At 39.9% G+C, this 13,023-nt stretch overlaps 1 protein-coding gene across 3 annotated transcripts in view; it reads right to left on the reverse strand.

The window, feature by feature from the left end:
* Positions 1 to 13,023, reverse strand: part of nlgn2b (neuroligin 2b) — a 172,992-nt gene that overhangs the window by 19,673 nt on the left and 140,296 nt on the right. For all 3 annotated transcript variants that reach the window (XM_028596469.1, XM_028596468.1, XM_028596470.1), the window contains exon 4: positions 10,482 to 10,631. In XM_028596469.1, the coding sequence (XP_028452270.1) occupies positions 10,482 to 10,631 (150 nt within the window). The remainder of the gene's footprint in view (positions 1 to 10,481; positions 10,632 to 13,023) is intronic.

Consider the following 13,023-nt stretch of genomic DNA (forward strand, 5'->3'; position numbering starts at 1 on the left):
CCCACCGAGAGAATTTGGCCCACCCATGAGAGAGAGACATCATGGCTTTCAAACGGGCAAAGTAGCAGTTGGTCAAGGCCACACCCCCACCCTCCACCTTGCCCCCCCTCTCTCCTCCTCAATAGCTACAGACACAGAAATGGCACATACTAAGGAAAGCTCATTGTGGGACTGGCTCTAGTGGCTGTAATTCTGCACCAAGGCTGAATTTCGGGAAAGAGTCTTCAGATACAGTATTAGGGGACCACTAAGGTCTATATAAAAGCATCCAAAGAGCACCATGTCATGGGACCTTTACAGCATTGCTACTGTAGCACCCTCTGGAGGCTGTTTTTTCATTTCTTTACACAATATAAAAGTGTTGTATGATAAATTACATTCTTTGATTCAAAGATCTGCTGCTGTACTTCACAGTTTGCACTTTCTTGTTGGATTATCAACATTCTTACACAAATCTGTTAAGCCTCCTGGTAGGCGCTAGTAGTTCAATCTGAAGACCTGCTGGCAGGTCCATTTCAATTATGTATCCCTCTTTATGTTGAGTATACCTAGAAATGAAATTATATTGTAATTGGGCTTTCTCCTGCCGAACTAATATCATTTCAACACACCACCCATAGGCTTCCAATGTCATTGTATTTATTACCTTACTTATCTCACTCAATTTTTACTCTCAAAGGTCCGTTCAAAAAGCACCAAGCTGTGCAGTAAAACCAGGCTGTCATGCAAATTTGAGATGCAATGCTTCAAACATTACGCTGACACAAAGACGTTTCAAAGTGTTTCAAAGAAAGTTCCATTTCAGAAACAACTTCAAAAATCAGTCAGTGAGAATTAAAAACAGATCAAATTAAATGAATTACAACTCTTAAAACAGAGGATTATTTTTTGGGCTTTTTCCGCCTTTAATTTGACAGGACAGCTAGGCGAGAAAGGGGAAAAACATGCAGGAAAATTGTCACAGGTCAGATTCAAACCCTGGATCTCTGCGTCGAGGCATAAACCTCTCAGTATATGTGTGCCTGCTCTACCACTGAGCCAACCCGGCCATGACAGACAGAGCTTTTAATCACAAATGTGATCATACAGACCTAAAGCAGTTCATTATTACTGATATGTACTCATTAAGCATATTTTCCATTGCATGTAAGAATTCAACTCGCCATGTGATTGTTAATGTTCCATAACTCGTTGCAAAGTCTTATGTCATTGTAGCAGTGGTGTAGTCAAGTCACTAACTGCCGAATCCGAGTCAAGTCTTGAGTCCCCAGTGTTTGAGTCCGAGTCTGAGTCACCAAAGAAGAGTCTGAGTCGAGTCACCATTACCTGAGTTTGAGTCGAGTCACGAGTCCAGAGAATAGCGACTCGAGTCAGAGTCCAGGACTCGAGCTCTCCCTCACTGGCCCCTGCATGAAACCGTTACAGACTAAATATATATCAATATCTTATATCAAATGTTTATGACCTATTGTACGTAAAAGTACTCTAGTCAGAAACTTCATCCAACTTCTGAGTCCTATTTTATGAATGCTTGAGTCCGATTTCATAAATCCTCCAGTCCAAGGCCAAGTCATCAGTGTACCGGTCCAAGTCAAATCACAAGTCCAGAGAATAGCGCAAGTCCAGGCTCAAGTACTCCTTCACTGAAATGTATATTTATTACAGTGCATTAATACTGGATATCATACCAGCAGTCCCTATTCACTGGCTACACTAGAAGTTATTGGTGAGTTACGATTTTCCAGTGTGTGGCTTGGAGTCATAGTATTTGAGTAGATTATCATTGTTACAAATTGACAACATATTTTAGCCTATATTTGTTGAAAATGTGGGCAAATTGGCACCATTAAAAGTTTGCATAATTGACTTCTAACAATTCCTCTTTGAGATGTACCAATGGATGTACAGACAGCTATTTCTGGATTACTTTGACACTGAAGAAAACTTAAAAAATGGATGATTCTAAGATGAGTTCTGGAGTTATAAGGAGAGCCTTTTTTATATAATTAAAATGAAGTATAGCTGATATTTTAGGTACACTAGTACTCTAGGGACCTTTTTGAGTTTGATTTTGACACTTTATGTGGTGCGTAAGATGTCGAGCACCGAGCATGACTAGCTGCATTAATTATCTTCCTTGGATTTGATTGGCCCAGCTGTGCAGCTGGCTGCCAGCCTGGAAGGCAGATTGGTGTCAGTTTCAGTCAACATATCTATAAGTCATAGTAGTGCTCAATGTGAACTTTGCCTTTACTAGTACAGTGCCCATTCAAAATGTGCCAGTTTGGAACGGGCCGATTGCTTGGCCTCTGGTATTGCTGCTTGTAGCTTTCTCCAGAACCACTGTACCCCCAAACCACTTAATATGCAACTCCACTGTAGCCTACGACTGACGTACAGTGTACTTCTACTTCAGAGGAAAACGTAGTACTACTACATTTACCTGACAGAGAACGTTCCAGATTCAGAATTTACTCACAAAATATCACAATTAAAATGTGGAGTAATCACAGACATTTGCCTCATGGATTCATGGCGGTGCGCCACGCACCACCCAATTAGGCTCGTACCCACGGTAATGTTATTATTGTTATAAGTTAGCAGCACACTTCAACAACCTGACCCAAGGGTGATTCTGAGTGAGAAGGAGGAAGACTGCTCCTTTTGCCCGTTCAGCTCCAAAACGATGTTATCTTCTGCTGTGTGCTTAGAAGTGGGGAATTTACAGCTCAAAGCAACTTAATACAATATAGTGTCTGGCTTTTGTTTGATATCTAGTGTTGGCAAAAATGCCTTTTTATTGAGTTTCCTCTTAGCGAAATGCTCTGAGTGAATTTAAGCTGGGCTTTTATTGTGAAAGGTAGAACTGCCTTTTTATTGAGTTTCCTCTTAGCGAAATGCTGAGTGAATTTAAGATGGACTTTCATTTTAAAGGGTAGACACGGAAGAGCCAGCGTTATGGCAGCGTTTTTTTTCTTCCAACCTTTATTGTGCGGTAGTTTAGTTTAATTCACAGTTTATTAATATCCAATGTCCAAACTGCTCCAAATGATCCAAATTCCAAACCCCAAGTTAATTGGAAGAGGAGGCGATGTGAAGGAGGAAAAACACACCTCTCATGCACACATATAACATACATTTAACCCCCCACACACACACACACACACACACACACACACACACACACACACACACACACAGGCAACTGTTCTTGGCTACAACCTGAAGCTTCCAACACACACAATTTTATCATCACATTCATCACACGCCCTCATCACATTCTACACAATCACACTTGCAACAAGTATAAAGCATATTGTAGCCATTTCTGTAAAGGGAATAAGGTTTCTTATGTTTAATTTCCAAATCTTGGTTTGCACATGAATCTAGACACTAAAGCAAAAATTATTATGTTTTTCTGTACTGTCATCACAGCCGTGCACTGTAGGCAAAATTTGGGGAAAGAAAAGTTAACAGTTGCTTGCAGAATGGGAAGACTGTAGCTCTGTGCAGGGAGTGGGAGGTGTGTTTCATTTTCATTCAGGGACAGACGAGTTGTGAGGCTAAAAATTAATTGACAGTAAAATCTGCGGAGGATCAAAATACAGTTTAAGTCACATTTGGAGTTATGTTTTTGAGAACAGGCAACTTGTTGCACTTCCCCCAAAGTGGTCAAAAAAAATCTAATCAACAGACCACAAATCAAATAGACCACCAGTATGATCTATTTGCATGTTAGCATGAACAAAACATGACTTATTTTCAGAACATTGACAGCACAATTAGTTTATGTTAAACCTATCTAAAAACCTGTATTTATCTCTCTTAGACGAAAGTCATGAGTAACTGAGTTATGTTGAGCCACAACGTGTCACCCGTCACAACTGGAAATATAAAAATGCACATTTGGACAGGATGATAACCAAATAAATGTCAAATTCATAACTCCTTTTACTGTGTAAACGCTGTGGTGGTATTTACTACTAAATAGGTTACTCTTATACTTACAAGTTAAAAGCTTAAAGTGGGTAGAAAGTGCAAAGAAACGTTTTCAGAAGAAGCGTTTCATCTCTCTTCCTGAGGTGAAAAATGTTCTCACTCTCTGAGCCCACGATGGTGGGCCTTTCCCCAGAGTTCATTAATTAGTTAATTAGTTAATTAGTCTGAACAGATGGCTGTGCAACACAAATCAGAAGGCTTTCTGGGCCTGGAGCAGGAGGAAGGTAGGAGAAGGTGAGCCGAGGAGCACTCTGGAATCTCAACTGTCACCAAACCTCTGAACCAGGCAGTGTGTGGCAGACATTTTCTTCTCATTCACCCATTTTACCCCACGACGACAGGGCGTAGCATGAATTAATAAGAAAAGTACATAATTTGCTGGGAAATTACATGTGTATGTGTCATAGTGGAGTGAAAGCATAAGGCGTTAAGCCATACTGTATGGAAGGGTGCTGTGGTCACACTGCAGGAGCGTTTATTTGAATGAATACTTTGCATCACTGCCGATTTAAAAAAGCATTTCTGACAGTTTATTTTTAGACTGTTCCCATCTCCCCCCTTCTGTTTCCTTTTCCCTCACTGTCTCTCTATGATTCTCCCTCGCTCATCTGTCTCTATTCCCTGCTCTCTCTTCTTCCCTTCTCCCTGACTCCCTATCACTCTCTTAAAGGCACAGGCATTGTATGAAATGAGGTTGGCATGTGTAAGCTCCTGTGTGTGTAAGTACAGGATAATACTAAAGATTAGAACATAAAACTATTAAAATACGGTATGCTTGTGTTTCTCACTTTGACTCAAATTCACAGTGTCAGAGAGGCTTGCTATTAAAAATTCAGATGGATGGTGCATTATTCATATATATATTTTACGCATGGCACGCAACCAAGTAGCGCGCACACACACACACACACACACACACACACACACACACACACGTCACATGCACAAGGAGATATTTGTGTGCACATGGACAAACATGCATGCTTATGCTACACAAACATACCAGAACACGCACACAAGGATAATCGCCTTAATACAGTAACCCATTTAAAGCATATCTGAGAGAGAGAGAAAGAGAGAGCATTCATTTGCCCACATACATCGATTTTCAACAATGTTACAGTTTTTTTTGATTGCTAAACGACAGTGGGCACAACTGGAGTCACATGTGCAAAACTCTAACAACAGTCTGCACAGCAGCAGTTCATGTGGACCAAACTCTAGTTCGTTTTTCATTGCTTGAACACAGTTTTCAAAACTCTACACACTTATCCCATGACTTTAACCACAACATGCACAACACTGTAGATTTACAGCACTTTGTTCAAATGCTAACACACTGCTGTCAAAACTGTTAACCACACATTCAAAACTGAATAGATTTTAGTCTGGTGCCTATCAAACACTGCTGACTGTAATTTCAGCTGAAAGCCTAAGCAGGTGTCTTATTTTAGACTAGTTAGTGAACATATATGGTATTTATACAGAGAAAGCTCAGAAAGCCTTTTTTTGTATACAAACACCAAATAAGAATGAAACAATTATACACTGTACCGTTTGAGAGAAACAGGTAAAATATCAAAGATACCAATATGTCCAGGTAAGATGTCTGAGGTTATATACACAGCTATAAAAAAAAGTGAAAAAAACTATATCTTTACAATAGTAAAACTGTGTTCTTACTGTTTTTGAGAAAGTAATGGTGGTGAAAGCAATAGAAACACCACATTCATTTGTATTTAGAGATGATGCAGACATCCAATGTGATGAAGAAAACTTGCCACATGATGCTGGAGAGAGGCAGGATTAGTCACACTATTCTTTGTTACTGTTGCGTATGTACCTTTAGTTTTTTTTCCCCAGTAATTCCATAAATTACTAGAGACAAAATACTTTATTGAAGAAAACTGCTGATTTTCATTCCTTCTTTTGTACCTTATGTAAAAATTGGTATGCTATACAATCTATATTTTTTCCTTAAATAAACTGTTGAGTAGTGTCAAGTCACTCAAATTGTTCAAACTGTAAAGATGAAAAAGTTTGTAATTTCTGTATTGGTGTTTGATGCTAGTGTTTTTACCCTCCGTGTGTTCTGAGTGACAGTGTGTGTTATCTCAGTGAGGATTGTGCATAGTGTTTGGCTGCCCTGAGCCTGTTTTGCAGCTAACGTGAACTGTTTAGCTCAGGTGACTGTTGGTAGTGCAGACTGTAGTTTGAGTTTTGCACATGTGACTCCAGTTGTGCCCACTGTCGTTTAGCAATCGGAAAAAACTGTAAAGGAATCGAGGACACTGCGTTATCCCTCATAATCACTCAGCAGCATCGCTCTCCGTTTCTATGTGTATGTATTTTGTATGCATTTTAATGTTTGTGTGTGGAAGTTCAGTGCAATAAACATACTCTACAATATACAAGCGCACTTGAGACATCTCCAGCATGAATCACATGTAAACTGAGATGTCGGTAAAGGGAGCAAAGAAAGATACCACAGAGGAGCGTTTTGATTAACGTGGAATTTAATACTACATTCAACAAACCTGATTTTAAATTGTGAACAGATTCTCACAACCAATTTGTTAACGGTCACGATTTGTGTGCCAGCTGTGAGAAAGACCTCACAACAAGGTATAATAATCGAGCTGAAAAATCTGCAGGTCCTGGTCCTCATTTCACTAACTCTCAGTTTGTCCTTGTCCCCTGTCTATTGGCGCACTCAATAACGCTCTGGATCATGTTACCCTCTGTAATACTCGCTGCAACTCTTGGACGGCATTCTAAACTACTCCCATTTCTCTGTTTATCATTATTCTGTTATGTTGAAACAGGCGTGATGCAATAAACAAGATCTGATTACCCAACCTGGCAACCGCAAAGCCAGCGTCAGATAGTCTGTGTGCAAACACCTCCGGTGAATGTAAATACTTGACTCCACTGATACTGGACCGACACACACACACACACACACACACACACACACACACACACACACACACACACACACACACACACACACACACACACACACACACACACACACACACACACACACACACACACACAAACAGGTCATGTCAGCATTGCAAAGCTCCAACAGAATAGACAAATAGAATAAATGATTTGCTATATGTGATTTTTCTTTAAATTAAACTAAACTTGCTATTCTTATACTATTAGTATAAGATACTTATACTATCTCATCTTAATTCAAAAACACACTGAAAGCTACAAACACACATTTCAATTCTGTTTTCAGAGGCTGAATGGACACCAAAGGCAAAGTGGTTGGTGGTGTCTCTTAAGTACAGTGAGTCAGATCCTGCTTTTTTTCCTGCAGAATTGCAACAGTTACTGTAATTTATCAACAAAAATGTTTTTCAAGCTAAGTAAACACAGTAAACGGACCTGTTTATTAGGAAATCGCTGCTGCACAGAAAGAAAACTCAGTGAAAAGGCCAGGGAGCCTTTCACACAAAGACTGTTATTGTACATACACGTTTCCAAGTCCCACACCAGTAATAAAGTCTAGTGTAGTACAGTCTGTTACATCAGATGTGTGGTCAACTCCTGCTACCTGACCCAAACCATGATAATTTGTTGGGACATATCGGTTTCAGGTTGCTATAGCACAGATTGGGGTTTAGTTCTTTTCAAATGTACTGTAAAGAGAAATCTCTTTCCTTTCTCTCTGAGTGTGTCCATGTCTGTTACTGTATGCGTTGCATCCAGATACTCTGTGGGAAGAGGGAAAGGGACAGAGTGTAGCCACTGCATTGCATTAGCATTACAAGCGAATGGTTATCTATGGTCGAAATAAAGCAAATATTTGTCTTGGGTCTGGTTCAGGTCCTAAATTTAGCAGTACCAGTTGGGTTCAGCTGGGTCAAGTCTTAAAGGCGCTGGCATATGCCAGGGCCTCAGGTAAATTATTCTGTGTACAGTCACTTTATTACACCATCTATTGATCCTGGACCCATTCTAAAGTGTTTATTACAAAAGTAATTGTCTTCCTCTTTGCAAAGAAAACAGTAATTAGCAGTAGTAATTCTAGTTACTAGGATAAAACTAGTAATTCTTTCCTCTAGAGACTCCAAAAGTCTACTCCTTCCCTGGGACACCATGCCACGAACTACAAGGCAATGTCAAGTTCACGAGAGTTACATATGTAACTACAGATCTCATTGGCATTCTATATTAATCTATTCTGGCTGATATGGCACTTTCCTGATATGGGTTTCCAGAACTTCTTTTCTTTTTATTTATGATGCATGTTGTTTGCTACATAGCTCTCATATAGAAATTATGACAGAATAATATTCACAATAGATTACGTGCATATTCATGAAAATCATAAGAACTTGATTTTAGTTTTAATTTGTGTAAAGAGCAACATCTGCATCAAGCAGCAGGTTAGTCTATGAAAGTGCACTTTCTTACTTCTACCATGAAGGGCAGCAACCTTAAAGCTATAGACTGTTGACTGCACTTTGTGATTCATGTATTATTATTATTTGTATTACTTTATTGTTGTACTTTTCTTAGTGTCAAGTGCAAAAAGCATTACATTCTTCATCGTACTACATTTTTTTACCCCCATATTAACATTCAATAGAAACACCAAGGGGGAACAGGGGGAACACATGACACAACAGGGAAGAAAAAAAAAAATATATATATATATATGTATAAATAAAATAAAATAAAAAACACAGACACAGACAGAAAATAAGACAGCAACAAAATGCACAAAAAAGAGGGTGCAGCTCCAGTGTGTGTGTGTGTGTGCGTTTGTGTGCACGCATGCATATCCATCTACAGTATGCACTTATTGAAGAGTTTAATTATTCTTCTAAATATATGCTTTGGATACAATTTATTCAATTTTTCTATTTGATTTCTGACTGTTAGAGTGAGTTTTTCCATTTCCAATGTTTGTTCTATTGTCTTGTACCATGCTTGAAGATCTGGGGATTTGGCTTGTTTCCAAAGCCTGGTCACTTGCTTCAGTGCCGTTAAGCTAAGCATTTTAAATATGTTTCTGTCCCCAGCATTGATAGTGATTTATGTATTTTGATACACAGCATTACTTACAGACAGTCAAATACACCACGTTACTTTTTACTTTAGAATTGACTTCAGCAGCATGGCCAGGTGACTTCACAAAGCTCTTAAGGGTGTGCCCATGCGCCCACTCTCAATTCCTGCTTTGGGAAACCCATGTCAGAACTTAAGAGCATTTGTAGAAAACCTCGTAGCAAAGGCTCGGGTTTGGGTCTCAGTTTAAGGTTTAGGGTTGTAGACAAAAAAGGGGGAAAAAAATTTCAACTTTGTCATCCAAATTTAAAAGGTGATGTTTGTTGGAAGAAATATTTTTGATTTTGTACATCACATACCACCAGGAAATAAATAAAAACAAAAATATACATATATAGAAAAAAGATAACATAATAACAAGTTGAAATACTGGGAAAGCAAGTCATCTGCTGTAGTTTGTTGTTTTTGTTGCTGTGATGGGACATTGTCAGTAGCTGTGTCAGTAGTATACAGTAGCTCCCTAAACTCCCTAAGCCAAAAAAGCAGCAAAGGTACGCGGCGAATTACATGTCTGTTACATACTGTACATACAACACAATACAACACACGACAAATGGTACACGCATCAACAGGAGAGGCTAAATGTACACAATAGAAAACACATACAGACAAAAAGACATCAAGACATGACAGAATTGCTGTGCATTGTGGCAAGAACAATTTGTGATCAAAACTTCTGGTAGCTTTTTAAAAAAAAAATGATTAGAGAGATGAAGGAGTCTACTTTGAGCATCCAGGATCTCAGATTGTATGTATTATGTACAAGTACAAACTTAGAGCATATGTACATGGGTAATCTGCCCAGAATTGCCTTTTACATTAATACACACCAGTGCCGCATCCTGTGCATAGTTAATGTAGACCATCTGACCAGAGGGTACAATGATGAGTCCTGTAGCCTGAGCTTGAAATACATTTTAAAGCAGTATGATAAAGTAGGTCAAGTAAGGGCAAAGTAGTAGGACAAGCAAATTTGTCAACGTAGCCTATACTCACCATTTATACCGGTTTCTCTTTTGTGCATGCTGTCTGCACTTTCCCTTGTCAACACTGCTGAAATAATTTAAGATGAGTGGCTGCTGTCAAAAACTCAAATAGCATATTTATAGTATATGCCATTACAGGCGTAAACTAACATTCATATGCCCTGTGATGTTAGCTTAGAGTAAGACAATATAAGACCTATTTGGGCTACAGAGGGCCTGCAAAAAGAAGGGCCTTTAGTTTGGGTATTTTGATAGAGTGCTATTATTTATACAGCAAACTTAATATGTGCATACACATATCTTTTATAGACATTAGACGACACATGTCAAACAAAGTCTGTAAACATTTCCATCAGATGCATCCGAGCCTGATAACGCGGGCAGGATGTGGCACACCAAACTTACCGAGCACACCAAGCCGATAGTTCATGGTGACCACAATGACATTTCCATAGGCAGCGAGGACGCTGCCATCAAACAAGTTCCCTGAGCCCTCCATGTAGGAGCCTCCGTGGATGAACAGCATCACTGGCTTCTTACGACGATCCCGAATATCTGCACAACACAGAAAAACCATGGAGTTCATTATTTTCATGTTCATTCATTCTTGGGTTAAAATTCTTAACCAAACACTCACACATTTCAAAAGTTTCTGTTGAGCTTAAGTGTCCACAGGTAACAGGTGGTTTACCCACTTCAAACTGGCAGCCCTAGATATGTATAACTGCAGGAGTCTTCGAAGTAAAAAGATCCCTATGCAGCTTTTTCTAACCTCCTACAGCCAGTGATTCACTTGGGGAAAAAAACATGTTAACATTTTCAGTGGACTGCCTTTAAGTTGGCAGAAAGTATTGGTTACACTTTACTTGAAGGTATCTACATAAGAGTGAAATGACACTGTCATGAACGTGTCATAAACATTATAAACAAGTCATAAACGTGACATAACGCTTCTTTTAGTAAGTGTCATTCGGTTTTTGTCATGTCAAGTTAGGGTTAGGGTTCATGTGTCATGACTGTGTCATGACAGTGTCACGTGTTCATGACAGTGTCATGTCACTCTTATGTAGATACCTTCAACTTTGCCCCATTGGGCTTATCCTCTATATTTCATTTTGTTCAACTTTGTTTCCCCTGTCCTGTGCAGTGATGGTACCTTCCCAAACTCTTATTCCACTCTGTGTGTGGAGCAAATGGTGCAGCCAGTTCTGATGCCCTCTCTGTTATTGGTGTCTTTGTGCCCATCAGTGTGTTGCTATGGTTCACTCCATCAGCCTGTGTGTGCCCCCCCTCCTCCTGAAACCCCCCCGTCCTCCCCCATCGCAGCGTCTGTGGTACGGTCTGAGTGTCTGAGCGTGGATAAGGCCGAGAGAGCTGCCAGTGTAGCCCAGTTAGGCTGAGCGTCTGCGCTGTGCAGGGCCTGTGGATAATTTGTATGAAAGCCAGACCAAGTGGAAACATAAATAACAGCCACAGCATCTGTTTACCCTGATGAGCTTCAGCACTCAGAGATGGGGGAGAGAGGGAGAGAGAGAGAGAGATAGGAGGAGAGAAAGAGAGAGAAAGGGGGGTAAGAAAGAGAGAGGAAGGAGATGAAAATAGGGCAGTGCGAGAGAACTGACGGTGGTAGAGACATGGATGGGAGGTTCACACACCACAGAAAAACATGATAGGAAGGATGAAAAAATAAGAAATGTTACAAAGCAAGTCATACATAGCGAGGTACGCTAATGAACACTCAAATTCACACAGGATACACACAGTATTCATACAGAGACACACACACACTCTCTTGCATAGGCAGCTGCGATGTTGAGTCGCTATGGAAACTGCTTCTCGCTAATAGAACTGCACCAGCCATTCCATTGCACCGACTCACTGAATGCCTGTTGCCGTGGTAACAAATTCTACTCACGTATTTGCACACCCGCCTGCATCACCACCTGAATCTCAGGTTACACATGCACTTGGGTGCGTCACTCATAGTCGCGCACACACACACGCACGCATACACACAAGTGAGCATGGAAAAATGGCACATATGGCTTCACACATGCAGAGATCTTTTATGGATCATACGTATGACACAAGCAGACTGGCTAAAAATAAAAAAATGTTTGTCGTGCACTCTGACGTGTGCTCTTTTTCTGCACTTCTCTGGTGTATTCTGTAACTCGGCTAATTTCCCAAAGGACATGTAAACAAGTTAAATTATCCCAGCATTACCAGGACAGTACAGAGGAGTAACATATCAGCAGGCCTCACAGTGACACTCTTAACCATAAATGAAATCCTGAGAGAAAAAAAGGAACTTAGGTTATGACATGTAGCACTAGCAGCCATTTTAAAGGCCCAATCAGTAATCTTTTTACTTTAAAATGATGCTGCGTTTACACAGATTACTGATGTAAACATATTTGAAGCAAACTTACCTGTCAAACAATTCAAAAAGAGTATTGCACTGATTTAGCATCGCAATACCCACAATGCAAGTAGACTGCCAGCAGTTGGGTTGGAGATTCAGGTGTGTTGCGCTAGTAGCAGCTAATGTAGCCTCCAGCCTCAACCAGAGATGAGTAGCGGGCTACAGAGGTCTAGTAGCTCATTTCTTTTCATTTTCAAACTTGTAGTCGCCACTGACTCAAGTGACATCACTTTTTGTGTGCAGCAGTAGTTCCAACATCTGTACTCAGACTTTGATGTGTAAAATGGATGGAGTTTCCGTTTAAATTTAGTAGCCGTTTAGTGTTTAGTGGCCTGTCAATACATTTGGTAGTTTTTGTTTTTCTCTCTGTGAGCTGTAATGCATTTTGGATTAACTGTATTGTGTGTGAAGTGCTATAAAAATAAAGGTGAGTTTGAGTACTGACAGGAGAGTTTCTGCTCTTTTGTTTACATTTGGATCACAGATAGTAGCTTTGATAGGTAGTCCCCTTTTCAAGCTAGC

The sequence above is a fragment of the Perca flavescens genome, chromosome 13 (genome assembly GCF_004354835.1).
Source record: "Perca flavescens isolate YP-PL-M2 chromosome 13, PFLA_1.0, whole genome shotgun sequence".
NCBI lineage: Eukaryota > Metazoa > Chordata > Actinopteri > Perciformes > Percidae > Perca > Perca flavescens.